At 49.2% G+C, this 27,728-nt stretch overlaps 6 protein-coding genes across 6 annotated transcripts; 2 read left to right on the forward strand and 4 right to left on the reverse strand.

The window, feature by feature from the left end:
- Positions 1 to 489: 489 nt before the first annotated feature.
- FPOAC1_013339 (uncharacterized protein) lies at positions 490 to 1,695 on the reverse strand (the record flags this gene model as incomplete). The annotated part of the gene is made up of 1 exon (XM_044857680.1): positions 490 to 1,695. The coding sequence occupies one exon, from the start codon at positions 1,693 to 1,695 to the stop codon at positions 490 to 492; it is 1,206 nt and encodes a 401-aa protein (XP_044701061.1).
- A 973-nt stretch (positions 1,696 to 2,668) lies between these two features.
- FPOAC1_013340 (uncharacterized protein) lies at positions 2,669 to 3,501 on the reverse strand (the record flags this gene model as incomplete). Its single annotated transcript, XM_044857681.1, has 2 exons — positions 2,669 to 3,362; positions 3,422 to 3,501. 2 exons carry the CDS (start codon positions 3,499 to 3,501, stop codon positions 2,669 to 2,671), a joined length of 774 nt encoding a protein of 257 aa, XP_044701062.1.
- A 1,603-nt stretch (positions 3,502 to 5,104) lies between these two features.
- On the reverse strand, positions 5,105 to 7,830 carry FPOAC1_013341 (uncharacterized protein; the record flags this gene model as incomplete). The annotated part of the gene is made up of 7 exons (XM_044857682.1): positions 5,105 to 5,429; positions 5,485 to 5,695; positions 5,746 to 5,921; positions 5,970 to 6,606; positions 6,660 to 7,077; positions 7,130 to 7,457; positions 7,562 to 7,830. The coding sequence occupies 7 exons, from the start codon at positions 7,828 to 7,830 to the stop codon at positions 5,105 to 5,107; spliced, it is 2,364 nt and encodes a 787-aa protein (XP_044701063.1).
- Positions 7,831 to 8,949: 1,119 nt separating this feature from the next.
- On the reverse strand, positions 8,950 to 14,384 carry FPOAC1_013342 (uncharacterized protein; the record flags this gene model as incomplete). The annotated part of the gene is made up of 10 exons (XM_044857683.1): positions 8,950 to 9,211; positions 9,263 to 9,640; positions 9,696 to 9,776; positions 9,830 to 11,126; positions 11,177 to 12,127; positions 12,193 to 12,426; positions 12,481 to 12,760; positions 12,828 to 13,042; positions 13,092 to 13,641; positions 14,337 to 14,384. The coding sequence occupies 10 exons, from the start codon at positions 14,382 to 14,384 to the stop codon at positions 8,950 to 8,952; spliced, it is 4,296 nt and encodes a 1,431-aa protein (XP_044701064.1).
- Positions 14,385 to 19,859: 5,475 nt separating this feature from the next.
- On the forward strand, positions 19,860 to 20,098 carry FPOAC1_013343 (uncharacterized protein; the record flags this gene model as incomplete). The annotated part of the gene is made up of 1 exon (XM_044857684.1): positions 19,860 to 20,098. A coding segment is annotated over one exon (239 nt), but the record flags the coding sequence as incomplete, so codon positions are not given.
- A 32-nt stretch (positions 20,099 to 20,130) lies between these two features.
- On the forward strand, positions 20,131 to 27,624 carry FPOAC1_013344 (uncharacterized protein; the record flags this gene model as incomplete). The annotated part of the gene is made up of 1 exon (XM_044857685.1): positions 20,131 to 27,624. One exon carries the CDS (start codon positions 20,131 to 20,133, stop codon positions 27,622 to 27,624), a length of 7,494 nt encoding a protein of 2,497 aa, XP_044701066.1.
- Between the last annotated feature and the right edge of the window lie 104 nt (positions 27,625 to 27,728).

Consider the following 27,728-nt stretch of genomic DNA (forward strand, 5'->3'; position numbering starts at 1 on the left):
TCTGCGGGATGGAATTCCCCACACAAGAAAAAAACTTAAGACAACAATCAACACATTTGCTGCTGCTCAACACATTTTACTTTAACCCTTTAAGCACGCGCAGTGCGACACTAGGGGTGATTATACGGGAAAATTTCGGAGGAATTCAAGGTTGGCACGGACAAAAATTAGACAATGCGGCGGGATTTAGTTCAACCTTTGTACAGTAGGGTACACGATTATTAGGAATAGAAGAGTAGGGCCGCCTGGTTTATTTTGAGAAATACCTGAGCCTAAAAAATTACTAATGATGAAAGAGCCTAATTCTAGAAACTTAAGGAGAGGGCTGCCTAAGTCCAAGCCATCTATCCAACCAAGCAACATACTCAGTCTCCATCCACACTGCCAACTCTCTCAATATCCCGAGAACACGATATAACCCAACCAAGTCCATAGTCCCGCCCATATTTATGCCCTCTGCAATACCCTGACAACCGATTAGTTTTCTTACTACACAACTAATAAGGTTGTACTCACAATTGTATTCTCTCCATCGTACGCAAAGAGGAGCTTCCATTCATGCTCCACGGCCATTATCAGCGGTAACGTAATGATCTGCTCGTTATTCGTCCGAAGAGCATTCATCCGCTTATGCCATGCTGCTACCCAAAGTCCAAGCTGGACTCTGGCCTCCTCCATATGCCCTGTTGTATTTTTGGTTTCTATTGGCACCGCGATTGGATCGTACCTAACGAGCTTGTATGTCGTCGGATTGATAGAGTGTTTATTATGCGGGACTGCGTTAAGCACCTTGCTGATATGTTGCGCTGTGGATGCCGAAGGCTGCACCGTGATGCCGAAGTCGATCATTTTGGACGATATTATGTCATAAAATGAATCCGTTCGAAGCTCTGGGATAAAGGGCGGGCTTATTCTGGCGTGTGCGAGAAGCTCGCGTTTCAAGGACTTGAACGGCTTCAGGGCAAGTTCCAGCAGAGGTCCATGGATATCCAAATTCCAAGCCGACTCATGAGCTCCTCCCTTTTCCAGATACCTGGCAACATCCTTGATCTTGAGAAGAGCGGCATGTTCCTCCATATAATAGGCGGTTTTGTCATCCGAGTGTTCGAAGAACCAGCCTGGCATTGCCCTTTGGCCGCTGGCCCGTATTTCTTTCTTAACGGCATTAGGTATGAATTTGTCGCCATACGAGATATCGAAGATCCTGTTAAATGCCTTCTGTATGTTTTCTTCGACTTTCCATTCATCCATAGGAATGAATTTAACGGGTTTTTGGAGGAGTTCTAACGTGGAGCGCTTGACAGGACTGGTCGATCGGGAACGATTTGAAGATTGAGATGTGGAAGATGATGGAGGTAAAGACGGTGGATTTGAAAAAGGGCGACTCGGTATCGCCATCCGAAGCTTTCTTGCAGGGCCGGTGGGAGTCTGGTTGTCGTCGAAGGGAGTTTCCTGGCTGGTGTTTTCTTCGGGACTGTCGTCCTTTCTCGATCTCTTCGGCGATCGCATTCGACTTTTCCTAGGTGTTTCTTGAGTCACATCTGATGATGGCGGAGTCGGCATGTCGTTCCAATTCAATATGGGACTCAACGACGCGTCGCGCTTCTGGCCGCTGAACGGAGTACTGGAATCAGCGATACAGGTTTTGAGCCAGCCGTCGATGTATTCTGACAGCTTTGTATTGTAGTCCGTCATGGAGATGGAACTGAAAATGTGTGGAAAGTCAGGTTGGGTCTGTATACATAATAGATGTCGTTGTTGGTTAACGTCCTTGAAATTGGCTGACCGGTATTTTGAAGGAGATAAGATAACGAACGAGTGTTGGCACAGAAACCATGCATAAAGGTGGGGATATCGTGCTTGCAATCTTATCGATAGCGATAAGATCGAAGATACAGGGTAAACATCGGCATCTGACCAGTACCTCTATAACAAAGAAATTATCATAAGTCTTTTACATTCATGTAATCAAAAATATAAAAATTACCGAGTTCTTAAACGTATTCTAACCATTAGTAATGCCGCTGCTCAGTCTTTTTTAATTGCAGATAGATAGCAATGGAACTGGCTGCTTTGAGCACCCACGTGATTGACGTAAGAAGCTGAGGGTATAAAAGTAAACATAAAAGGCAGGGAAATGCTAGTCATGTCTGCTCTTGATAATATTCAACTTATATCACACTATAGATCTCAGTGACTTGAGCCTCCGAGTCCCTCAGATAAAGAAATCTCTCCTTAAGCTTAACCTTCAGGCAGATGCACTTCTGACTTTGCAGTGCCCTAACGTCGTAGTCAGCCCCTAAGTAGGTATGGCTAAGTACCTCCTTATAGAACATCACTCATCCAGCATAGCATAGGTTTAATGACAGCCAGCAAAGGCCGCTAGCTCTAGAAGCCGGATCTCAAGGACTCAATGAACAGTCGCGGGGGGTTATCTATCATTCAAGAGAGAAAGGTTCTATACGCCTAGTGGACTTCCGGATCAAGTATCAAAATAGTCGCCATCAATCTCGTCCTCAGCTACCATGGTACGGGCTATAATCCGAACCTCGTCGCAGTCCCCGTCATTGCAAAACTTGAGCCCGAAGCAAAGCATAAAATCCCTCGAAAATTTCCATAACTGGACTAGATCCAGTCCATTTCTGCAGAGGAAAAAGATGGTCGGCAATTAACGTGTCTCAGGATCGAAGTCATGGGATTCCTTGTTATCAGAATTACCATCTTCGTCGTAGGCCATAATGGTCCGTAAGATGGTCCGGCCCTCCTCGCGATCTTCTTCCTTGAAAACACTCAACCCGTAGAGTTGGAGGAACTGGAATTCGGTTTGAAAATGTTCCTTCAACCATGCCTTCTCAGAAGGTGTCAGGGCCCGGTTTACCCCAGCTGTTGCTTGGCCAGATGCCTGCAGAGCGGCAAACCGCTCCCGCTCACCGTCAGGCCATGAGGCACGAATATAGTATACCTCAGATGGGTTGAACGGGGAAGGACCGACTTTGGGTCCGATAGGGGGGCCGCTGAGCCGGACTTCGAAATGGCTGGCGGCTTCGATTTGACGCTTGAAGTAGGCTACGGAACGACCATCGGAGAGGTTAGTGATGTTCCCTTCGATACCACGAGTGATTATGTTGTACCCCTCTAGAATGGGCTGCCCGATGATGTTACAAATGACGCTGGGGACATGCAACACATTTCTCAATCGGAGAGTGCCATGAGAGCGTGGCCCAGTCTTGTTAGGCGATACCTTAGTGGGAAGGGTCACGGTCCCGATCCCAATGACCTTGAGCTCGCTGCCGTCCACACTTCTAACATATGATTCGAAGGGGATATAATCATCGCCGAACCAAGAGCGATCTTTAGCAACGCTAGCTTGATGAGTCGTTTGATCAAGTGAGAGGGCTTTGGGTGATAGGAGAAAACGTACTGAATGTTGGAGCCGCTAGCCCACACCCAGGCGGGACATGGCAGTGAAGCCTGCTCATTTCTCCTACTCGAAATCATCATGGGATTCCGTCTAGCTTCTGTCGAGATATTTCTTGAGATAATGGCTCTCAGTACCAGGGATCGAGGAAGGAAGGAGTGCCAGGACAATATTGTTCGTTACCTACCAGTGAAGGAGGCTTGAAAGTGTTCGCATGAGGCCACTCAGATGCGGGGTTAAGTCCAAGTCGGTCAAACTGGCACCGGACCCTCTGAAGTCCCCGATTGGACATGTGCATGTTCTTGAATTTTTCCATTGCCCACTCTGAGTTCCTGTACATCCTGCATGTCGGAATATCTAGGAAGATATCGCTGTAATAAGTATATCCCCAATTATCCGGGATACGCACCGTGACAGGAAGAGACGACCCGAGCGGTATAGCAGATGGACTACAGCAGTTCACGGATGAATATACATAAATAACACATATAGATCTATGGGCGAATGACGACGCGACACCAATAGTAACTCAAAAGGGGACTGGGAGAGCCCGGGAATGAACGCCCAGGAGGATATGCCTCAACCTCACTAATTCATCTGCCTCGCTTTCTCCTATGCCTATATGAACGCCAACTTCTCCAAATATCAGCGCCTCATCTACAGCAACTGAAGCTATCCTCTGAACTGATAGCTCAATACTGATAAGGCTTATGAATGACCGCTGAAATCCAGCGCTCATCATATGTCAACTCAATCAATCAATCACCCCAATCAAATAAATCAAATCGTCAAATTCTTCCTTTCAATCAAATCAAATCACACATTTCTAAAGTTGAAATAATTGACATATTACATATGTATCATGTGATCGTCTAATCTCGAGAGAAAATCCACATCTTCTCGAGCCACTACCCTATACTAGATAGTTGCAGATAGGAGTCTACTCTCAAATAGTGGGGGTTTGTGGTCTATGTGACGCACGGAACCAGGTTAAGATATTGGAGGCTAAGGCAACTACCTCCCCGATCTACCACTTGAACAACGACCATCATATATATAAGCCATCTACTGCACACGACAACGGTCCTGATTCAGAGCCCGAACCGTCGAATAGAACATCTCCGGCTCCGTCATCCTCTGTATCGGCAGTGTGGGAAATAGGCGGTCCATAATGGGCTCCTGGACTGGACCGCCTATTCAGTCCAGTCCAGTCCAGCAATTTTGCTGGACCAGGCGGTCCAGTCCAAGGCCATTGAACCGACTGGACCGCCCATTTAAGGCCCATATTGTCAGGTGAGTAAATAGTGCAATCTGATTGACTGAGCTTGGTGGGAAATATGATAATTAGACCAGTCTACGTACAGCACATAAGTTAAATACCTTCGATATCGGTGCTTTAATGCAGCCGTTGCAGCGTAAAATGTTGGCCTGACTGCGCAGGCAGCTACTGAAGCCTGGCTAGGTACCATCAATTATTCTACACCCCAACGACTTCTGCCTATCGCTATGACTCAATATTCTATGTTGCCTAGAAGGCTTTGATGGTATTTAAAGTAACTAAATGCCCCTCTGTTGCCATTTATGTCATTGCTGTGGAGTAACTTAATCTCAACCCAAACTTGGTTGTTGGACACACTGGCCCCACCGATATTATCAGTCCCTCAATCCCCTCCTCTACCATATCTCTTAACCACCAGGGTTCGTCTGAAGACTACCACTGGGGTTGAAAGGGAACTTGGGGATCTGAAGCTCTCCAACAAATGTATCCAACTTAGGCGAAACATTCTTCATGTCAAACGCACAAGTAGGCTGCTTCGTGCCAAACATCTTCACATCAATAACATTAGATTTCTCATCATACGAGACGCGAACTTGATGCATTGTGCGTCGCGAAATGTCACCTGCGAAGTAGTTCTGAGGCGTGATGATCATCGACGAAACAGCCTTCGTGGTCACAGTGTTAGGCAGATCGGCGGTGTTGGGGAGGTGGTGCATGCCGAGATTGAAGTATCTGAGATAATAATCAGCATTGGGTAATGGGTAGAGCCAAAGACGCGAATACTCACATGACAATGTCTTCTTGGTCAAGACTCTCGCCGTTGAAGAATTCGTTAAAGTCTACGGCTGGATGATGCGGGTCGTAACTGTTGAAGGCATAGGCGCTCTTCGGCTCGGTGTCATGCTGCTGCAGGGCGTAGAGGTTGTGATTGGCCCAGTTCGCGGACTGCCCAAGAGCTGTGGATGGCTGCACAGTCAGATGCCCGGTGCTACCGCTGTCTGTGAAGTCTATTACTATCAATTAAATTGAAGTATGGAGAATAACTCACTTGGGGAGATAGCATAGCCAGGCGCCTCTCCAAAGTCGTTTATCGCATCCTTGTTGACAACAGCATATGCAGCGGCTCCGTTCTTTGCCCACGTGATCTTGCCATCATCTTCATTGGTGACGTAAGACCGGTTGGCATTCATCGTGTTGATGGACTGTCCCTCAGACCATGGGTACCTATCGCAATCAGTACATGGCCCTACCCTGTTCTCAAGAGAAACTTACGCCTTGGTAATTGGCACAAACTCAGTCTTCAGCAAACTGTTATTTCTGCCCTTGATATCCAAATCGAGCTTGAAGTTGATCACGTGGTCATGCATAGAACCCGACAGGTTGTCGTGGATATGAAACCCGTAATCACCATCTCCAGACCAGAAGGCTCCCTGGATGTAACCAGATGCGCGGACAGTGACGCTGATAGATCCATCATAATGGAAAGTATACTCAAACAGATAGTCGTAGTTACCAACCGTAGAGACACTACGAACATTGAAGACAATGTTCTTGGTCGCAGAAGCATGTGTTCCTGTCAGATGGCGCTGGATGGGATATCCGGTGTCATGCTCGAAAAGACACAAGCTGTTGGGGTGGATGTGGGTCATCTCACTGATGTAAAATGATGTGTTGAGGTAGGTGGAGTGGGAAGGGCAGTCAAAGCCGTCGACCAGATTCCACTGGCTGGTACCGATACCGTAGGAGGTATCAAGATATGCCGATGAGGCATGCAGTGGGTCTTGCGAAGCGTAGTGTGCCATGGCTTCCTGAAGGCCGAGTTCATAGATGATACGCTCGCCTTTGTATCTAACATCATGGAGCTGGAGACCAGTCTCTTTGTGATTCGAGATAAAAAAGCCAAAGTCCACTGTATAGTTGTCAACCAAAGGTCAATAACGCAACAGGTTGATGCGTACTTACTCCATTCAATGTAGTTCTCCTCTCTATCCAGACGAAACCGTGGACCATCAGGCTGAACAGCAGTAGGAGGGTACAAGTGGTCCAGAGGCAGCTTCTCGCCTTGCTGGTCAGTAGAAGTCCAAAGCCCATCGACATTGGGGCCTGGCTTTCGCTTAAGCGTCTCGGCAGCCTCTTTGAACTCAGAAGTCGTGGGCCAATAGTTGCCGTCGTAGTACCAACCAACAACCTTCCATTTGGAAGGATCTCGGCCAGTAATGTCGACTTTGAACTGCAGACTGGTGGGCAATATGGTCTCAGAAAAGAATTCATCCGTGTGAGCAGAGTAGAATTCGTTCCACTGATAGACCCTATCCCCATGGTGGATCAATGGATCACTGCCGGCGATCAAGAGACTGTCGTCTTTAGCACCTGTGGCGGTCTATTGATCATCAGCATAGAGCTTGCAAGTCATTAAACCAGTGAATACCTACGCCGTTGAGAAGTTGCTTGGTGATGTTCTGAATGTCTGCTCCAACCTCCAAGTTGAAAACAGCAATGGCCTCAGAGTCAGCGTTGTACACGTTAATCCGACCTCGGCCGGAGGTGAACATGTAGTTTAGCTCCTGGTAATGAGTAGATCCTTCCTGAACAGGTAATGGACCGACCATGTACTCTTGAACATAGGATTGCACTTGCGAGTTGAACTGCAGTGTAGCCCGAGCATAGCGAGTTGGAGCTGGTCCATTACCTTCAAGATATGTCAAGGCATCGGTCTTGTTGGGCTGCAACAGGTCTAGAGAGACAATGACATTATCCCAACTGTATAAAGTTAACAAAACAGGTTGCCATACGAATGTGGAAAATAAGGAAAAAGTCGGCCAACGAGCCACTCTGATTAATCAAGTGAAAGAGTAAACACTTACGATGTCGAGTTTACAATAGCAGTAAGGTTGAGTTTCTCCTGCTTGTGAAGATAGGCAGTAACATCAGCATACTCCTGATCTGTAAGACTTTGGAAAATGTTTTTCCATGGCGCCTTGACAGCAACGTCTTTGTTGGAGGCACATTCCGATGATTCGGGTTCATAGCGGTTCAGAGAATGATATCGTGTTGCAGGACCATCGAAACCAGGACGAGCCGAAACTCGATCGAGAGTCAGACAAATCAGTGGTAAGCATACAATGAACCGCATGATTACCAGCAGTCGGTGAGTGACATGCGCTCCAATTTAGGAATATGTATGTGTGCAGTTTGGGACAAACATATACCGGGGGGGGGAAAAATTACCTCAAAGATGGTGGTATTCGGCAATGGCTAGTCTCACTGAATTAGCCCAGTTGTCTCTTTACGCCCAGCCTGTGGACCAGAACGCCACACCGCGGCTATCCCAAAGTCCGTACAAGGCAAATGGACCATGCTAGCATTTTGAGTTGGCTGCTTGTCCGAGCTCAAGAAGAAGAAAAAAAAAGGTACAAGACAAAAACAAGGCGAGTGGATGACACAAAACATGTATATTTGGCTTACACGGAGGGGTATACATACGTGGAAAGGATGGTGGGGAGACTATTTGTTAGATACGCACGAATACGATGGGGTGAGTGTATTAAAGTGTGGACCAGAATATGGTTGTTTTTATTGATTGTGTCCTTGATTCGTTTTGATCAGTCTGTCAGGGAGGGGTTGATTCGATTCCCATCCTTTTCTGGATACAAGAATAATATGGAAAGTGGAGCCCATTTCCAGCTGCCAATCTAACACTATTTTAGCTGCGGTGTCGATCCCGCAGCCGCATTACCAGCCAGGGTACGCGAGAAGCAGGCCAGGGTAGTTTTGTAGGGGTGTTATTTGATGGGATAATATGACCAGGGTGGCTATATGTGATATGTCAAGTTGGTAAACGCGCTGGTGGGGATGGCCTGCTCATGCGGGCCAGGCACAGTCATTGAGCACGAGATTATCCTGGTGAAAACTCTGACCATGATCTGATCAATGCCGCGTGTTTCCCCGACTTTTTGGTGACCCTCCTTTCCGACTGACAAACATTATGACACGAGGCCCCAACGCGTTCCAGACCTTGATTGGTCCCAGTTCAACGAGGTCCCCAATGGACAACTTCTTGCGGTCTAGGGTACGAATGGTGTTTTTGAAGTAAAAAGTACAAACAAAATATACTTGACAAAACTAACTGAATATGGAGGCACGCATTAGCACGAGCTCATGGCGGCCCCATATTTGAGTATACGTAAACAATACAACGATCTACATAAGCTATTTACCCATATCAACTTTCAGCTATTAACTAGCCCGGCAATCAAATTGCCTCTAATCCACTATCCTCTTTCTTTTCTACCGTGAGACTCTTGTACATAGAAGCAAAAGCAGAAGCCTGGGGTCCCTTTGCCAGCAGCTCTCGAGGTGGTCCAAACTCTTGAAGTTCGCCCGCATCAAGAACAGCAACCATGTCAAAGTCATCGAGAGCAGACTTAAGTTTATGAACAACCGAGATGACAGTGCGATCCTGGAACCGCTCACGGACAAGACACTGAACAAGCTCGTCGACACGTGCGTCAACACTGGCAATAGAATTAGTATTTGATGAACGGATTGATAACACGAATACATACCTGCTTGTAGCTTCGTCAAGAATTACAATAGGCGAAGGTCGTATCATAGCCCGTGCGATGCAAAAGAGCTGCTTCTGACCATGCGACAGATGGAGTTCTTCAATAGGCACATCGAGGCCACCCTTCTTGGTCACAATGTCCCAGAGCTCAACAGCCTTTAAAGCCTCTTCAATAGCAGCGTCTGTGAGACCCTCAGCAGGGTCGGTGTTCAGCCTCACGCTACTTCCTTCGATAAGGAATGCGTCTTGAGGTACACCGACGAGTCTGGTGCGGATCTCCTCGCGGGGGATAGTGCTGATGTCAAGGCCATCTACCAGTATGCGACCATCATGGATATCTACCATACGGAAGAGGGATGAAACCATGGAACTCTTACCACTATAGGAAAATTGGGTTAGATACAGAAGTCGTGAGAGGAGATTAATGACTTTACCTTCCAGTGCGTCCGCAAATACCAATCTTTTGTCCAGCTTCGATCGATAGCGATACGTTCTTGAGGACATGTTCGGATTCTCTAAAAGTGCACATTAGCATTCATCCTGTAGCGAAAACCAGCCCTAAACATACTTATATCCCGCCCAGACTTGATCAAAGACGATAGTGCCTTTAGATGGCCATATGGATGGAGGTTGTTCTTTTTCCTGCGGCTCATGCTCAGAGGCAATGTCTGTCGTGAACGACTTGATCCTAGAGATGGCGCCGATATGAGTCTCAAGCGTTGTCCAGAACGTCATCAGCAGCTTGAGATGCTGGCTGAACTGGATGATATTGACGAGCGCAACACCAATCAATCCAGCTGGCAAGATGCCTCTCAGCTGAGTGACAAGAACCACAACCAGCACAGCTATGACAGTGACAATCATGTCAAGAACGAGGGTAAGCCATCTCTGAACAGCGTAGAGAAGGTAGAACGGTCTCTGCGACCGATCTAGAAGCTCATGGTGCCTCTTCTCCAGAGCGTCGCGCCATCCAAACGCACGTAGTGTCGCTAGACCAGTGACAGACTCAGTGAAAAGGGCATAAAGTGGACTCTTGGCCTCAAGATCCATGAAGCGCAGCTGACGTGATGTTCGCAGATAAGTATGCTGAACAATCCATAGCGTCGCAAGCAGAAAGGGGAACGCAATAGCCGTGTAGTACGAACCGACAGCGATGAGAATCATCCCAGCGATACAAAGCACGAAGGTGGCAAAAGTGTTGAGCGCAGAGAGTGGCAAGTCCATGTCAATAAGCTGCAAATCCTGACTAAAGCGGTTAATGGTAGCACCAGTGTCAGTGGCTGCGAAAAAGGACATGGGCGCGTTGAGGACTGTGTTGAGCAGGCTTTGGTGGAAATTGTTGCCTGATAGTGGTACCATTGTGACGATCATCTGCCAGGTGCTCAAGACCAAGAAAAAGATGGACAAGCCACCAAGCATGGCGTAGATACCGAGATAATAGCCAAGCTTTGTGAAGGGCTCTTTGGTGTTAGCAGCTGCCCACCAGTTGAGCCAGATGGTAGGGAAAGACTGGCAGAAGATGTAGGCGCAGATGGCTAGGACGAAGACCATTGTAGGGATCCAGCCGATGGCGCGGATGTAGTACATGTAGATTGCCACGTCGCCGGTACGACGGCTTGCGCTGTCTTCTTCGGGATCAATCAAGGCGGCATCCAATGTTGCCAGCGCATCAACCAACTCGTGAGGAGCAGACGCCGGAGTGGGAGCAGCACCAGGTGCTTTCAACTGCGTCCCGTCTCCTGCAGATGCCGAAGAGCGAGACACGTAATTGTCCCACACTATGAGCTTCTCGAAGCTACCTTGGATACAATTTGTACCAGTGCCATCCAGGCAAATTATGTGATCTGCGTAGGGGAGTCGATTGGCTATGTCATAGTTAGCTATACCCATCAAGATCACCAACTATTTTACGTACAGCGAGAGGAGGCGATGATGACAGTCGTGTTCAGATCTCGAATAACACCATGAGTGCCAAGAAGGTTGTGAAACACGGCCTCCTCGGTATGGGCGTCCAGACCACTGAAGACATCATCAAGAATAATCGTAGGCCGTTGAGCATACACTGCTCTTGCCAGACTGACTCGTTGGCTCTGGCCTCCACTAAGAACAATACCCTTACTGCCTATAGTGCTGAGATCTCCTTTGGGCAGCTGGGCGAGGTCCTGCTTCAAAGCGCAAACTTCCAATACTTTTTGGTACCAGCGCTCGTCCGGGTGGGAAAAGGCGATGATGCTGTCACGGACTGTACCGTTCATGTGCCAAGGGGTTTGGTCGCAGAAGGCAACATCGGGGTTTGAAACATGAACGGAACCTTCAATGATGCCCACTTCTCCGAGAAGTGCTTTGAGAAAGGTTGACTTGCCACTTCCGACAGGTCCCACAACAAGAGTGAGCTTACCCGAAGGTACCACAGCATCAATGTTGCTCAAGACGGGCTTCTCGTTCTTGTCGTATCCGAAAGAAGCGTCCTTCATGGCAAAGCTATTACCGTCTAGCGAGCCCTTGAGTGGTTCATTCAGCAGCACCTTGGGCTCTGTGGAGGGTGAGACGTAGCCATTCTCATGCTCACTGGTTGATGTTTTGGAGGCCAAGGAGCCAGAAATGTTTCCGCGGCCCTGAATCATCCTATCATCGGCGCGGGGTTCTGAGTTAAGAAAAGCCTGAATGCGCACAAAGCTTCCAACGGATCCCATGAAAGATGATAGTGCGGTAACAAAAGACGCCAGAGGATCTTGTAAAAGTGCGAATAGTGATAAGGATGTGAACATGCGGTTCGTGTCCAAGTTTCCTTTTCCTCCCTCTGATTGAGCTAGAAGACTGTATGTCATGAAGCTCAAAATGGGAGCGAAAATAGGAGCGAGATAAGCTGCAAGTGTTACAATTAGTTGGTAGGAGTTCGAGTAAATATGTGACAGGATTTCAAGTACTTACCCAGCACCATATTCCAGATCAACAGTCTGCGAAACTTGCCGGAGATGTGTAGCTCCTCCTCGCGCATAGCCTGGATCCGAGTACCAAGGACAGAGGACAAACCACACATCTTGACGCCCTTCATACTTCCCAGCATCTGAGACGTAACAGAGATTCTCCTCTCGATGGCCTCGAGCCAAATAGCCTGACGCGCCATGACAAAGCTGACAGCGATCACAGAGCCGACAATGGAGACTGCATCGAAATAAAATTAGTATATGCTCTGAGAAAGTTGCAATAAAAGCTTACAAATAGCTGCTCCAACGGGAATAAGACACGCCAGACCAAGTTGGCGTCCTAACAAGTAGACCGCAATGACAATCTCGATCAAGTTCGCCCAAACATCATGAGCTGTTCGCCATCCTGCGTCAATTCTCTCAATGTCGGCGCTCATAAGAGTCAGGGCTGCTGTAGGATTGGCAGTGGTGATGCTAATATCTGTAGCCTTGTCATACAGCATCGAAATGAGTTGGCCACGTGCCATGGTTGTGGCGCGGACAGTCATGTGCTGGTATTGACCGGTTGTCACCTGTGATATCGTGCGTCAGTAGAATATTCCTAATTTGTTTGCAGCATGGACTTGCGGCTAAACCGACAAAGACAAGGAACCAAGCGCCTATGAGGCCATAGCCCTGGCTCATGTCATCGGAATTGCTATCTCTCTCGGCCCACCTTAACGTCGCTGAGATGAGAAAGGGCTGGCAAAATGTGAAGCCAATAAAACATAACCGCGGGAAGACAATTACAAGAAGAGGTCTCTTGAGTGATTTGAAGACAGTGGACATCAGAGCGTAATCCCCCTTTTTGGATGCTGCCCAAATGTCAATAATCTATACCATGAGTTATTCATAATGCCGAACCTTTTCCCCAGGCATCTTGCAGCTGGTTCTGCAGATACGAAGACTTGAAATGTTTTTCGAGAGGAAACAAACTCTCAATCTGCAGGTTCTGAGAATAACCAGTCCGGAACAGAGGAATCTGCCAAGAGAATAACCAGTGCGAAAACACGCCACTCGTGACTTCTGAAGGGAGACCACGATACTGCGGACGTAAGAATCCACGCTTATCGATGGCCTCTATCGCTAGCAACAGAATTTTGACAACCGTTGCGACAAGAGAAGTGATGGCTGCAGGTCGATTGTAGCCTTGAAGCCATAGCGTACGCGTTCGCGTAGCATCAAAGAGGACGGAGAAAAGTAAGAAGAGGTTAAGCACAGTCGAAGGTCGATATGAGTAGACATGCTCGATATAAGATAAGCCCAATAAACTTATTGATGCAACAAATGATAAAGAAGCTGCTGGTAGAGAAGCTTTCGTAGCGACGGCTGAGGGTTGTGTCCAACCAGGGTTGAAAGCCACTCCACCCAATCCACGTAGTGGATCCACTCGTGGATTCCACTGTCCACTCCACTGGCAAAATCCCAGTGGATTGGCTAATCCACCGAATCCACTCGGCGATGTCGTGGATGGATTGGGTGGATTTGGGTGGATTAGAAGTGGGGTAGTTAAGGGCGCCCATGTATTTGGCAGAATGCCTCTAACAGAGGCTGATGTGCCCCATAATTTTTGCAATATTGCTACCCTATGTCAAAAACACCATAAAACTTCTGAACAGCGCAATTTTAGAATACATATAATATAGGAAACACTATTCGAATGTCCCATGCTTTCTCATTGGGATGACGTAAGTCTTGATGAATATACTTAAGATTTGCCCCGTGAGTGCATATCATCATGAGGGCCATTAATAGGCGTATATTTTCCTCAGCAACATATCCAGCAAATATCAAGCTCGACTGTCCATACTTTGGATTTATAATACAACATTATACCATTAAATAATTGCCGGCAAGCTGATTGAAAAAACGCGTCCAGATCCCTCAATATCTCAATACTGCGCGAAAAATTGCAAGCGATACTAATCGCGTTAAGCTCGTGATGTGAAGGATGTTAGAGACTTATCTAATACCCGACCCCAATATGGCACTCGCTACGTGCTCGTCCACCTCAAATTAGCTCGAAAGGTAAGTATCTGAAACATCCGCAGGATAAGGGAATATTGTGCCAACTGGTCGCGTTGGACGCGTCATTCGCGCTGACCTGACGACCTGTTGTTGACCCATCACCTGCACCATGTTTTGCGATTTCGACATGACAAAGAGATTATTTTACCATGACCTCGCCTGATTCCTGCTTCGACATTTCCGACAGCGGCTTCGGGTCCGCTGCCGAATCAACACCCTGCCCGACGCTGTATCCTACCCGTCCAACCTCGACCCCTGTCTCGACTCTGAGGAACTCTTCCGCAAGCGATGAACAATACGAGCGTACGCTCTGGAGGCATTTCCCAGGCTGGGCGTTCTCTGAGCGAGCCAGGGAGACGCGTTGCTGGGCCTGGCAATTTGGATATGACATCCAAAAGGAAGACGCCCGCAGATGGATATGCCGAGCGTGCATTCGCAAGAATAATCCACATCCACGACATTTCGAAGCTGATGGTATTCATAACGCGTACAATCATCTGTTCAACGACCACGGGATCCGCGCTCCGCCTGGAATGACCCAAGGAACTGCTGAAAAGAAGGCGAATTCTAAGGGCAGAAAGCCCCCGGGGCAGCGGACTCTCGCTGAATCCATGAAGCTCGATCTACACGACCCCCGAGAACAAGCGATTGCAAATGACTTCATCAAACGCTTCGACAAGGAACACTTCCGGAGGCTTCTGATCGATTGGATCGTGGCCAAGAATCACTCCTTTTCAATTGCCGAGGAGGCAGAACTCCATGCTATCTTCGATTACTTGAACCCGTCAGTTTCGGCACGTAAATCCAATATTACCCACACAACTGTTCGAGAAAAGATCGTCGCCGCATTCGAACAACATAAGCAGAAGTTGATAGAGGTCTTGGGCAAGGCGCCTGGACTTATCCAGATCTCCTTCGACGGCTGGCGGTCTGGAAACCGATACGCCCTATATGGTATCTGTTGCTTTTTTAGGGACGAAAACAATAAGCCTTGCAAGATTACGCTTGGGCTCCCCGAAGTTAGCGCCAGGCACACTGGGCCTAATATCGCCGCAGAAATCCTCGACGTAATTGAATCGTATCAGATCCAAGACAAGATTGGCTATTTCACGCTCGACAACGCGAAAAACAATGATACCGCCATGGAGATTATTGGTGGAGAGCTCGGCTTCGTTGGGGCCCGCAGGCGAGGACGCTGTTTTGGGCATACCTTGAACCTCTCCGCCAAAGCCATTCTATTTGGGCACGATGCTGACGCTTTTGAGCGGCGGATATCAGGGGCAGAGCCTCTTACCGAAGCAGAACATTTGATTTGGCGCAAGAAGGGGCCAGCAGGCAAACTGCACAACCTTGTGGTAGCTATCCACAGATCTGACTTGTTGACTGGCATGCTTCGCAACATTCAACAAGAAGCCTTCAACAAGTCATCTGACCCAAAACTCAACGCCAGGAAGCCGTTGGATGTTATTTTGGACAACGATACGAGATGGCTGTCACAGTTATACATGATACGACGAGCTCTACTGCTTCGCGACTATATCGAACGACTCATTGCCCACCATCGAATTGACTCCGAACAGCAGAACAAGGCCAAGAGGGGCGGTCCTAAGAAGTCACTCGCATTGCCCTTTATTTGCCAGCCAGAGAACCAGCTATCCGACAAGGACTGGGAGGTGGTCGAAATATTTGCGCAAATACTTAGTTACTACGAAGCCACGATCAAAATGCTAGAAGGCGACGGCCAGATCCGCAAGCGGAAGCGTGGGTGGACTGGGTCATATGGCAATATTTGGGACGTTATTCAAGGCTTTGAATTTCTTCTCGAGCAACTTGAACGTTTTAAGGACATCGCGAAGGACTTCCCTGATACTGAACACTTCAGGATCAACATCAATTTGGGCTGGCAGAAGTTGAATGAGTACTATGAGATATTGAGCGAGACGCCCATCTACTACACTGGCCTGGCGCTCCATCCAGCATACCGATGGAAATGGTTTGAACGCAACTGGACTGATCGCCCTGAGTGGATTGACGAGGCGAAAAACATGGTTCACGATGTCTGGCGTTTTGAGTATCGGGAGGCCACGTTGCCTGGACAGGAGCCGTCAGCCGTTGAGCCAGTTCCCAAGCAGCGGAAGACTTCGGACAATCCGTTTCAGGAATACCTTAAACGAAACCGCTACACAGCGCCAGAAGCAGGTCATGATGGCCTCACGCCAGGCGAAGACGAATACCTGCATTGGATTACGCACTGCGAAAGTGGTGATGGCTCCATCAACGATCCTCTCGCTTACTGGCACGAGAAGCGATTCAAGTATCCAAACTTATCGCGAATGGCGCTTGATTTTCTCACGATACAACCAATGTCTGCTGAGTGTGAGCGTCTTTTCTCAGCAGCAGGTCGGATGGTGAACCCTCTCCGCCACCAACTTGAAGCCCAGATTATCGGGATGTGCCAGGTATTGCGTTCATGGCTGAGGGCGGGTATTATTCATGAATTAGATCCCTTCTTTATCTCAGTAGACGAAGAAAAAGTCAACCTCGAATTAGCTCAGATGTCGGATCAACAGCTTGAAGGATGGGCAACAAAGTGGCTCACTCAGGTGGTGGGCGTTCAAGACGAGATGGGGGCCCGTTAGGGATAAGGTCCCACTCGGAAGTTGGAATAAGGGACTACGTGGGCAATGGCTTCGGGAATAGCGTCACCATCATGGCATTAAGAATAGAGGCAGTTGCCAATCCACCCAATCCACCCAATCCACGATAGCTTCTAGTGGATCCACGATACTGAGATATTCAGTGGATTATGATCTACCCACTCCACTCGAGCTGCTAGTGGATTGAGTGGAGTGGCTTTCAACCCTGTGTCCAACAGATGAGAAAGGCGATTTGAGACGCCAACAGAAGCAGGCATAGTATCTACAAATTGTTAGAGTAAGGACTAAGGATTTTTGAGGTCATCAACTTGCAATTTTGTAATAGAGCCAGTAGTTGGTCTCAACCTTGACGCTGTTCTTGCGCAGGAGATATGTGGCTCGACAAGGGGCAGCAAGCAGTAACAAAACCGTGATGGGCACAATCAGTATGGATTCTTCAAACAGCAACGTTAAGTCAAACCCGCCTCTACAGCCATGGGCGTAGGGGCCGAAAGACTTGTCGCAATGAGAGGAATTCATTGTTGGTGATTGACAGCACCGACAGTGCGTTTACCCAACTCAGATCTGGTTCAGTCGTCAGAATAACTTTTTCTTTTAGCGGACCTACAACGTGGGCGATCAGACAATTGGTTTACCCTGCAGCTCGCTTAAGAAAAAGCGACCCAAGCAATGACAAGCGAGGGATGGAGGGGATGAGCGAACGGGGAAAGGGGAAAGAAGGTGTCAAAGCGAGGGTACGTTGAATACGAGAAAAACAATGGGACGGACAAATAATACCCGGTAAACACGGCACGGTACGGACCGGGATGTTTAAGCCATAACAGGAAAGGATATGCAAGCTGAAAGATATTCACCCGGGGGGGCCTTTATTTCAATGCAACGTTAAGTCGTGCTATACCCCTGTCACCAGCCAGGATGGAAATGGGTCGGGGTTCCTACTCCGTGGGAAAACGGTAATTGAAGATTGTCACTAATGCTAGCCCTGTTTGCTCAACGACTAATATGGATAGGGCTAAGCACCCCGAATCCCAGCCCAGGAACTTGTCCAATCCTTTTGGTTGGGTGCGCTAACCGCCACCCAGATCTTTACTAATTTCACCCAAATTCAAGGACGTTTTCTTTAAGCTTCGAGGCTTGGAAAATGTCGCTGGGAGACACGTTAAATGTCTTATAAATTGACGTCGTGGCTGCTTTTGCTATGCCTTTGATGACGTGCCCCCGACCTTGATTCAGTTCAAAACAGGAGATTTTGACCTGGAGTCTATACGATTCATTGCGACGTGGTCTAGAATAAAGGTTGAGGAGTAAATGCAAAGTGTATTGAATAACTGACAAGACAAAATCTAAGCGATGTTCTAGACCCTTGAAGTATTGAAATGTCATGAAATTTAACCTCTGATCACACTGCAACCCAAGATCCACATCGGCCTCACGGACTTCATATCGCTCTTAACTCCCGAGGGTACATACCTCTGTAGGGCAGTCCCACTCATTATACGAGTCGTGCACACATCTCCAACACTTACCAACCAACCCCTGCCTGCATGGGCGGACACCTTGACCCGGTTCCGTAACTGCATCTATTTCACAGTCAAACAATTTATGATGACTCGTTACCCGCCAGGTCAAGCTTAATGACATGATCTACCAATGGACTTGCCAAGACCAAGGTAGCGCAGCTGAAGCCACGGTGGCGTGCGCAGAACTAGCTGTCTGGCGGAAAAGGGGAGTGAGCAGCTTGAGACCTTATTGGCGTCAGCGTCAAGCATGGAATCCTGAATATAGCGGCCATTTTAGGCTCCGCAATCTTGATTTGTTGGTGGTGACACTAGAAACGGATGGGGCTCACGTTGTGAGTTTGGCCCACGTATACACCAGCCAGCTACTATGGAGTTGAGCTCGGCGGGGGTGGAATGTCTCACCTGTGTCAGTTAATAATCTTGTCAACATGATATGATTAGTAAGAGATCGGTCATGTTGATTGATGCTGCAAAATGAAAATTTTCTCCTGATCATACTCGGTGAACTAGGTACCCTTGCTTTCATTGACAACCTGCAGGCGCCACATACCCATACATCCAAGCCACGAGATTCCATAAGAAGGAGAGAAATTTGAGATTAGTAAACAATTGGACAGTTTTCCTTAGTAAGGAACGGCAATTAACAAGTCTTGGTACCAAGAACGGTGTCCCAAAGTTGCATGAACTGCGGCAAAGCAATGCCACAGCCAGCCAGCCACACTGCCAACATCTTTACCACTTTGATACTATCTCGTGTTCTCTGAGTAAAAATAACCTGGAAATGGGAAGCTATAGTCCCCCTATGATGCTGGTCGTCGTCTCTCGGTCAGTACCGAATATTACGAGATGTCGAGGTATGCAGAAGAGAAAAGCCAACCTCATCCTCCTGGTCAGTCGACATCCTTCTGCATGGCGTTTCTGTAAAGGGGTGGATGACCAGGTGGAGGCCAGGGGTACTCTCCCAGCGCAAAAGAAAACAACGAGTCTCCATTCGTAGCATTCCCTTCATAGATTGACTAGAGCTTACTGTGCCCCCGGCTCTCCGATGCGCCACCTGTGTAATGAAACTAGAATTTTGCAAATGTTCTACTCAGCTGAAAACAAGGATACCCGGAGAGATTAGGTTCGGTTCGATTGCACCCTGGATTGTTTCCCGAATGGCGAGGCTTTCCTATCTCGTATGACCCTAGTCTTTTTCACAGGCAAGAATATATCGGTCCTTGGTTATCCATGCAAGCAAAAGCGTTCCGCTTGCTTTTTCACCCCATGTGAACCACAAAATATCAACCTGAACTACGTTGTATCCAGCTTGACGAAACTATTCACGAGTGATATCGTTCTGATATACCTATTACTCTAATTTACAAACAATTCTTTGTTTCTTAATACCTTTCCCCATTATCACTACCATCTTACCTACACACAATATGACCCCAACTACCTGTGGCTGTGCTGACGTTGGGAGTAAGTCAATGGCAGCTATGGAGCCAACGATCTTCCCAGCGTCTGAAACGGGCGAGGAGAATCAGAGTTTGATATCTGATGTACCCGGACGCTTGAAACACGGTGGTTTTGACGACGATCTTCTTCTGTCCCACGAGGCTCAGTGCGACGTGTTTTACATAGCATGGGCTATCCTCCTCGAGTGTTTCACTGGGCTCGATAGGTAATGTGTGTTTTGGATTCCGGACTGAGCACATGATCGCCGCAGAATATGGAGCCTACAGCACAGACGGTCACACATCTGCCATGCAAGTGCAGGTTCTTGCCGATCAGAGCGTTCAGAACCTGCGTGCTGGGAAGCATGCTGCACTGGTGCTGCTACCTGAGAGCAAGGCCAGAACACATTTCAACACCACACTCTCCATATGTAGCTTGGACAACAAGCAAGATGGAAATGCCCATTCCTCTTCATGGTGCAAGATCCACATGCGTGTTGATCCTGTCACCCTCAACACGGTTTTGTCATGGAATGCTACCTTCATGACACTAACACAGGCGGAGAGCATCAGCAACACCTACACTAAGATATTCAGAGAAATTGTCGCACACCAAGAGACAATTATTTCCACTCTCAAATACTGCAGCGAGCATGATGAGAGACAGATTCTGGCTTGGCAAGGCAGTCCCATGAGAAATGTACAGAGATGTATCCACCAAGCCATCTCAGAACAGGGCACCCTGCGCCCTGATGCAGAGGCAGTCTGTGCCTGGGACGGCAGCTTCTCATATGCACAGCTCTTATACTTATCAGATCGACTTGCATCTCACTTGCAGACACTGGGCATTGGTCCTGAGGTGTTTGTACCCATCTGCTTCGACAAGTCGAAGTGGACCGTCGTGGTTATGCTAGCGATCCTCAAAGCCGGTGGCATATTTGTCCCACTTGACCCTACCCAACCCTTACTACGCTTGCAGGCTCTGTCACACAAGGTAGAAGCCAAGACTATCTTGTGTTCCCCCCACCATCAGGCTATGCTGGAGAGCGTAGCCCCCGAGTTGATACCCGTTGATACACAGCTATTCGAGAGATTAGCTGAGCACAGCGGAGAGGTCGACTGTGGATCTTGGGATAATGGCGCTTACATGATCTTCACATCTGGCACCACTGGAGAGCCCAAGGGTGCTTTGATTCAACATGGCGCTCTTCTGTCGAGCGCACTCGCTCACGGGCCTGCCATGATGATGGACAATGACACACGATCACTTCAGTTTGCCGCGTCGACATTCGATGTGAGCATTACTGAGATCCTAAGCTGCTTGATCCTGGGTGGATGTGTCTGTATACCCAGTGAGGAAGCCAGGTTGAATGCTATAGAGGAGGCTATTACCCAGCTTCAAGCCAACTGGGCCCTATTGACACCGACATTTGTCAAATTCGTCAACCCCGCCAATGTCCCATCCCTCAAGACTCTTGTCACCGGCGGAGAAGCCATGACCCAAGCCGTCATTCGGTCATGGTCTCATATCAACCTCATCAACTGCTATGGGCCTGCAGAAACATCTGTTGTCTCGCATGTCCATCGAGGTATGAGGGAGGGCAAGAACCCATTGAACATTGGCCGTCAGGTTGGCATCCATTGTTGGGTTGTTGACCGGTATAACCACGACCGTCTCATGCCCATTGGAGCGGTCGGCGAGCTAGTCATCGAAGGCCATACGCTTGCGCGGGAATACTACAAAGAGCTTGACAAGACAAACGAGGCTTTTATCATCGATCCTGCTTGGACATATCATCAGCCACACAGCGACAACCCCAGGAGGATGTACAAGACTGGCGATCTTGTCAGATATAACCATGATGGCACCTTTCATATCGCCGGCCGCAAGGATGCACAGATCAAGTTTCATGGTCAGCGCATTGAGCTTGGCGAGATCGAGCATCATATCAACATCAGCGCCAGCATCAAGCATGGCATGGTCGTACTTCCCAAGAAAGGCTTCTGTGAAGGTAGACTCTTGGCTATTGTTCAGCTCAGTGATGCTTCGGCCAATGATCTTGTACCAAAGGGTCAGCCCTACAAGCTGATCGACGGTGCCCTCGCTAGTATCGCGCATGCCAAGGTTGAAGAGACAAAGGCACTTCTCGCTGAGAGATTACCTGCGTACATGGTCCCTTCTATTTGGCTTCCACTCGAGTTCATCCCCCGTCTTCAATCAGGAAAGCTCGATCGCAAGCAGACAGGGAAGTGGGTTGAGGACATGACCGAGGCTTTCTACCGACAACTCAACCCAATCGCTATCAACGGTGATTCCAAGACTTTGACGTTTTCGAACGAAACAGAGTCTGAGCTACACAAAGTCTGGACTCACGTACTGAACCTCAAATCAGAACAACTCGGCCTCAATCAGTCTTTCTTGAGCGTCGGTGGTGATTCCATCTCTGCTATGCAAGTCATGAGCGAGTGCAGGAAGCGCCGTCTGGGTCTGAACGTCTCGCACATCATCAGTTGCAAGTCCATCACTGCACTCGCACTGCAAGTTAGAGGTATCGAGAAGCCGACGCTATTACAAGAGTCTGTGGATGCACCTTTCGGGCTCTCGCCTATCCAGAAGCTGTATTTCTCGAGGCCGAACCATGATCAGGGGCACTACAACCAGAGTTTCCTTCTTCGCACGAGTCGGCATATTGTCGAGGCGGACTTGCGCAAGGCTATGGAGATCATCATACGGAGGCACTCTATGCTTCGCGCTAGGTTCAGTCGGGATGCTGGTGGAGAGTGGTACCAGCGAGTTACTGAGGAGGTTACGAGTTCCTATCGACTGTGTACCATGGAAGTGGCATCGAGGGATGAGCTCAACCATTCGCTCGTCGACAGCCAGACGTGTCTTGACTATTCTAACGGCCCACTCATCGCCGCAGATCTTATCGACGAGATTGGCGAGCAACAACTTTTATTCGTGGTCGCACATCACCTAGTCATCGACCTGGTTTCCTGGAGAATTATTCTTCAGGAACTAGAGGAGCTGCTGTTACGACCTGAGGCTGTTCGCGATATGGATCGTCCTTTGCCTTTCCAGACCTGGTGCAAGATGCAACAAGACCATGCTATTGCCCAGACGCCAGAACAGGCACTCCCCATCCACGGTATTTCTGATAGCAACGTCAGTTACTGGGGCATGGAAGACGTTCCCAGCGTTTATGGACAGGTGATTGGCCAATGTTTCGAGATTGGGCCTGCACAGACGTCTCTCATATTATCCAAGTGCCACGAAGCCTTGCATACTGAGATCCCAGACGTTCTTATGGCCGCTATGATCTTCTCCTTTGGACAGACATTCACCGACCGTCCCATCCCGGCTGTCTTTGCTGAGGGACACGGTAGAGAGCCTTGGGATCATTCCACTGACTTGTCCAGTGTGGTTGGGTGGTTCACAACAGTCTATCCTGTCTTTGCCGGCTCCAATGCGTCGTCTAGCCTTATCGACACTATCAAGATGGTGAAGGATGGGAGACGCAAAGTTCCCGACAGCGGAAGACCATATTTTGCGAGCCGTTGGTTGACGCAGGCGGGTGAGGAGGCTTTCTCGCGACATTGGCCATTGGAGATCACGTTCAACTACCTAGGTCAGTATCAGCAGCTTGAGCGTGAGGGTGCTCTCTTTACTCCAGTTGGCGATATTGCTGGAGAGGTCAGAAGTGCTACCGATGGCGCCGATGTCGGTCCATTGACGACGTGTATTTCCCTGTTTGAAGTGTCTGCAGTTATCATCAAGGGCACTCTACGATTCTCATTCTTGTTCAACCAGAACATGAAGCATCAGCCCGAGATTCGCCAGTGGATCGCTTCGTGCCAGCAGACACTTGGCCGTCTGATTGAATCGCTATCTGTCATGGCCCCAGAGCCAACACTAAGCGACTTCCCGCTTCTGTCTCTGACCTACGACCGTCTTCATCTGCTCACGCATGAGAAGTTACCCGAGGCCGGCATTGAGGATACCAGTCGAGTCGAGGACGCATATCCTTGCTCCCCGATGCAGTCAGGTCTCTTAGTCAGCACGACAAGGGACGGCGCTACCTACGCTGCGTACACCCTGCACGAAGTCAAGACTAGGAGTGGTCTGCCGGTGGATGTGGCGAAGCTTGCCAGTGCTTGGAGGCGCATGATTGAGTACCATCCCATGCTGCGAACTATGTTTGTCGAGAGCGTGACTCTTGAGGATTCTCTCTACGATCAAGTGGTTTTGAGAGAGGTTCAAGCTCCCCTCGTTATGTCCGAGATGGAGACAGACGAGGAGGTAGTCCGCAGTCTCGATGTGCCACGACACCACGAGGATTACTCTCCACTGTTACACATATTCGAGATTTGCAAGTCCAAGACAGGCAAGGTCTTTTGCAAGCTTGATATTAGCCACGTTATCATGGACGGTACCTCTCTCTCCATCCTATTCCGCGACCTCTCCCTCGCGTATGCCGGCATACTGGGGCCAGGCCAAGGTCCTCCGTACAGAGACTACATCAAGCATCTCCAGTACCAGGTGTCTGAGCCAAGCATAGAGTATTGGAAGTCGTACTTGATGGGTGTAGAGCCGTGTCACTTCCCTGTTCTTGATGACGGCGAGGTTGTCGAGGAGAAACAGCTGAGGCACTTCAGAGTCAAGTTCGACGAGTTGGCTCAGCTCCAGGACTTGTGTGACAGGCGCGGAGTCACCATTGTGAACGCCATCTACGCCGCCTGGGCGCTGGTGCTGCGTCTTTACACTGCCTCAGATGATATCTGTTTCGGCCATCTTACCTCTGCGCGCGACTTGCCGATCGAAGGCATTCGCGACGTCATCGGACCTGTTATCAACATGGTAACCTGCCGTGCGAACATCAGTGCTTCGACGACTCTAAGCGATGTGATGGCTCTCGTGCAAAAGGACTTCCTCGACAGCCTCGACTATCGCCATATCCCCCTTGCCCAAATCCAGCACGCCCTGCAGCTTTCCGACACTGCTCTGTTCAACACAGTGCTGTCGTACAGAAAACTGCCACCCTCTCCGAAAAATCCTCCAGACATTGTTTTTGAGGAGGTTCGCCCCACGTATGACCCTGATGAGTACAACGTGTCCGTCAACATCGAGGCTGGTGAGGATGATATGACTGTTGATTTGATGTACTGGTCGGATACCATGTCAGACGGCCAAGCTACCAATGTTGCCAACGCTTTCACTACGGCGCTTAGCAATATTTTGCACCACGCCGACCAGCCTGTTGCCCAGCTCGACCATCTAGGTCCTCATCACCGCCAGCAGATCTCACAGTGGAACCAAAACATGCCCGAGGCTGTTGAGAGATGTGTGCACGACCTGTTCCAACAAGAGGTCATGCTACGCCCTGGTGCCCCCGCCATTGCCTCGTGGGATATGGACTTTACCTATAACGAACTCGATGAGGGATCCACCAAGCTCGCTCATCACATCGCTGCCCTAGGTGTTGGCCTCGAGACCTTTGTGCTTGTCTGCTTTGACAAGTCAGCCTTTGCCATCGTGGCTATGTTGGCTATCCTAAAGGCTGGTGGTGTGTGTGTTCCTCTAGATCCAGCTCATCCTGACGCTGCCATCAGACTTCGTGCCGAGGACACAGGTGCTCCTATCGCGCTTGTTGCACCCAAGATGGCCTCTCGCTTCAGCACTCTAGTCGATACAACCGTTGTAGTGGACAACTCTCTCCTCCAGAAAATCTCACAGGACGGGACTCTTCCCCAGGTCAAGCCGCACAACGCATGCTTCGTCATCTATACCTCCGGAAGCACTGGCCGTCCCAAGGGTGTGGTACTGGAGCATAGAGGACTTGCCACCAACGCCATGTGCTCCGGCCCCAAGCTTGGCTACAGCGAGAGTTCCCGAGTACTTCAATTCGCCTCTTACACTTTCGACAACAGTCTCGCCGAGATATTCAGCACATTTTCCCTCGGAGGCTGTGTCTGCGTGCCATCAGAGCACGAGAGATTCCATGATCTGGCCGGGGCTATCAACCGTTACCGTGCCACAATGGTTGACATCACTCCAACTGTCGCCTGCCTACTCAACCCAGCGGATGTACCGACGCTGAAGACTCTTGCTTTGGGTGGCGAGGCTGTTACTCACAAGTGTGTTGGTATCTGGCGCAAGTTTGTGTCTCTGCAATGTTGCTACGGACCGTCTGAGTGCTCCGTCAACTCAACCTATTCGGGTGAGATTGCTCAACCGGGCAAGGCTGCCAACATTGGCCGTGCTGTCGGTAGTGTCACTTGGGTGGTAGAAGCTGCTGATTATAGTCGCTTGGTTCCCATCGGTTGTGTGGGAGAGCTTCTCATCGATGGTCCCATTGTCTCTCGTGGTTACCTCAACTTGCCTGAGAAGATGGCCGAGTCTTTTGTCGCGCCACCCGCCTTCTTAGAAGATATGTCCCTGACCGCTGATGCTGGTCGCAAACTCTACAAGACTGGCGACCTGGTACGCTACAACTTTGACGGTACACTCACATATCTTGGACGCAAAGACACGCAGGTCAAGATCCATGGTCAACGCATTGAACTTGAGGAGATTGAGCATCACATCGAGACGAGCCTGCCCCAAGGCTGGGATTCTGCTGTCGAGCTTATCGTGCTGGAGGGCAGAAAGGCACTGGCCTGTTTCATTTGCACCGACGAGAATGTCTCCCGCCAGGACGGAAGCGAAGAGAGTACTATACTTCCCATGGACGATCCATTCAGGATGCGAACCAAGGATCTTGAGATGGCGCTCTTGAATGCTATTCCTGCTTACATGATTCCATCCGTCTGGTTTCCCGTGTCCAAGATGCCCATGACCTCGTCAGGGAAGCTCAACCGTCGCGCTCTCCGGTCGCTAGCACAGGCTGTCCCGACAGCGCTCGTTACCTCTTACAAGCTGGCTTTGAAGAGCGGTAGAGCTCCGTCTAGCGACATGGAGAAGCAGTTGGCTGGCATGTGGGCCAAGGTGTTGAACATTGATGCCAACAGTATCGGAGTCGAGGATCACTTCTTCAGACTTGGCGGTGACTCTATCGCTGCGATGCAGTTGGTGACGCTGGCGAGGAAGTCCAACATCAACCTCACTATCACTCGAATCTTCCACAAGGTGTCCCTGCTGGATATGGCCCAGTCAGCAGTGCCCTTGTCTCGAGCTGCGGTCACCACTGTGCAGCCATTCTCACTACTATCCAAGGTGGCTTCACTGGATGCATTGCAACGCCAGGTTGCAGCCGCTACTCAGGTTGATTTCGCGGCCATTGAGGATATTTATCCTTGCACTGCCATCCAAGAGGGTCTCATGGCGCTGTCAGCTGGGAGCCCCGGTGCCTACATCGCCCAGTTCGTCTTGCGTATTTCCGATGGTACGGACATGGAGAGCTTCAAGATGGCTTGGCAGCTAGTGATACAGGCTGAGCCAACACTACGGACAAGACTTGTCCAGACAAACTACGATGGTGTTGTGAACGTGGTTGTGGCTGACGATGCTCCCCAATGGTCCACCATTGGGAGCCTTTCCGATGCGGAAATGTCCCGGCGTCAGATTCCTCTTCACAACGGTGCAAGGCTGGCCGACTACAGTCTCGTTGAGGATCGTTCCCAAGTCTTGTTCGTCTGGACTATTCACCATGCCCTGTACGACGGTTGGTGTCTTCCTCTCATCCTCGAAAAGGTCAAGCAATGCTATCAGAACCTGTTGGAAAATCCGGGGATCCCCCTTCCTTTCAGGGTTTAGACTGTCAGACTGAAAGTCCTAGATTTAGAGTTCAAAGTCCTAGATGAAATCATCTAGAGATATAAACCCGAGAAGAACTCTCATATCAATAATGAACAATCAAG

This window comes from Fusarium poae, assembly GCF_019609905.1.
Source record: "Fusarium poae strain DAOMC 252244 chromosome Unknown contig_2, whole genome shotgun sequence".
Taxonomy (NCBI): Eukaryota; Fungi; Ascomycota; class Sordariomycetes; order Hypocreales; family Nectriaceae; genus Fusarium; species Fusarium poae.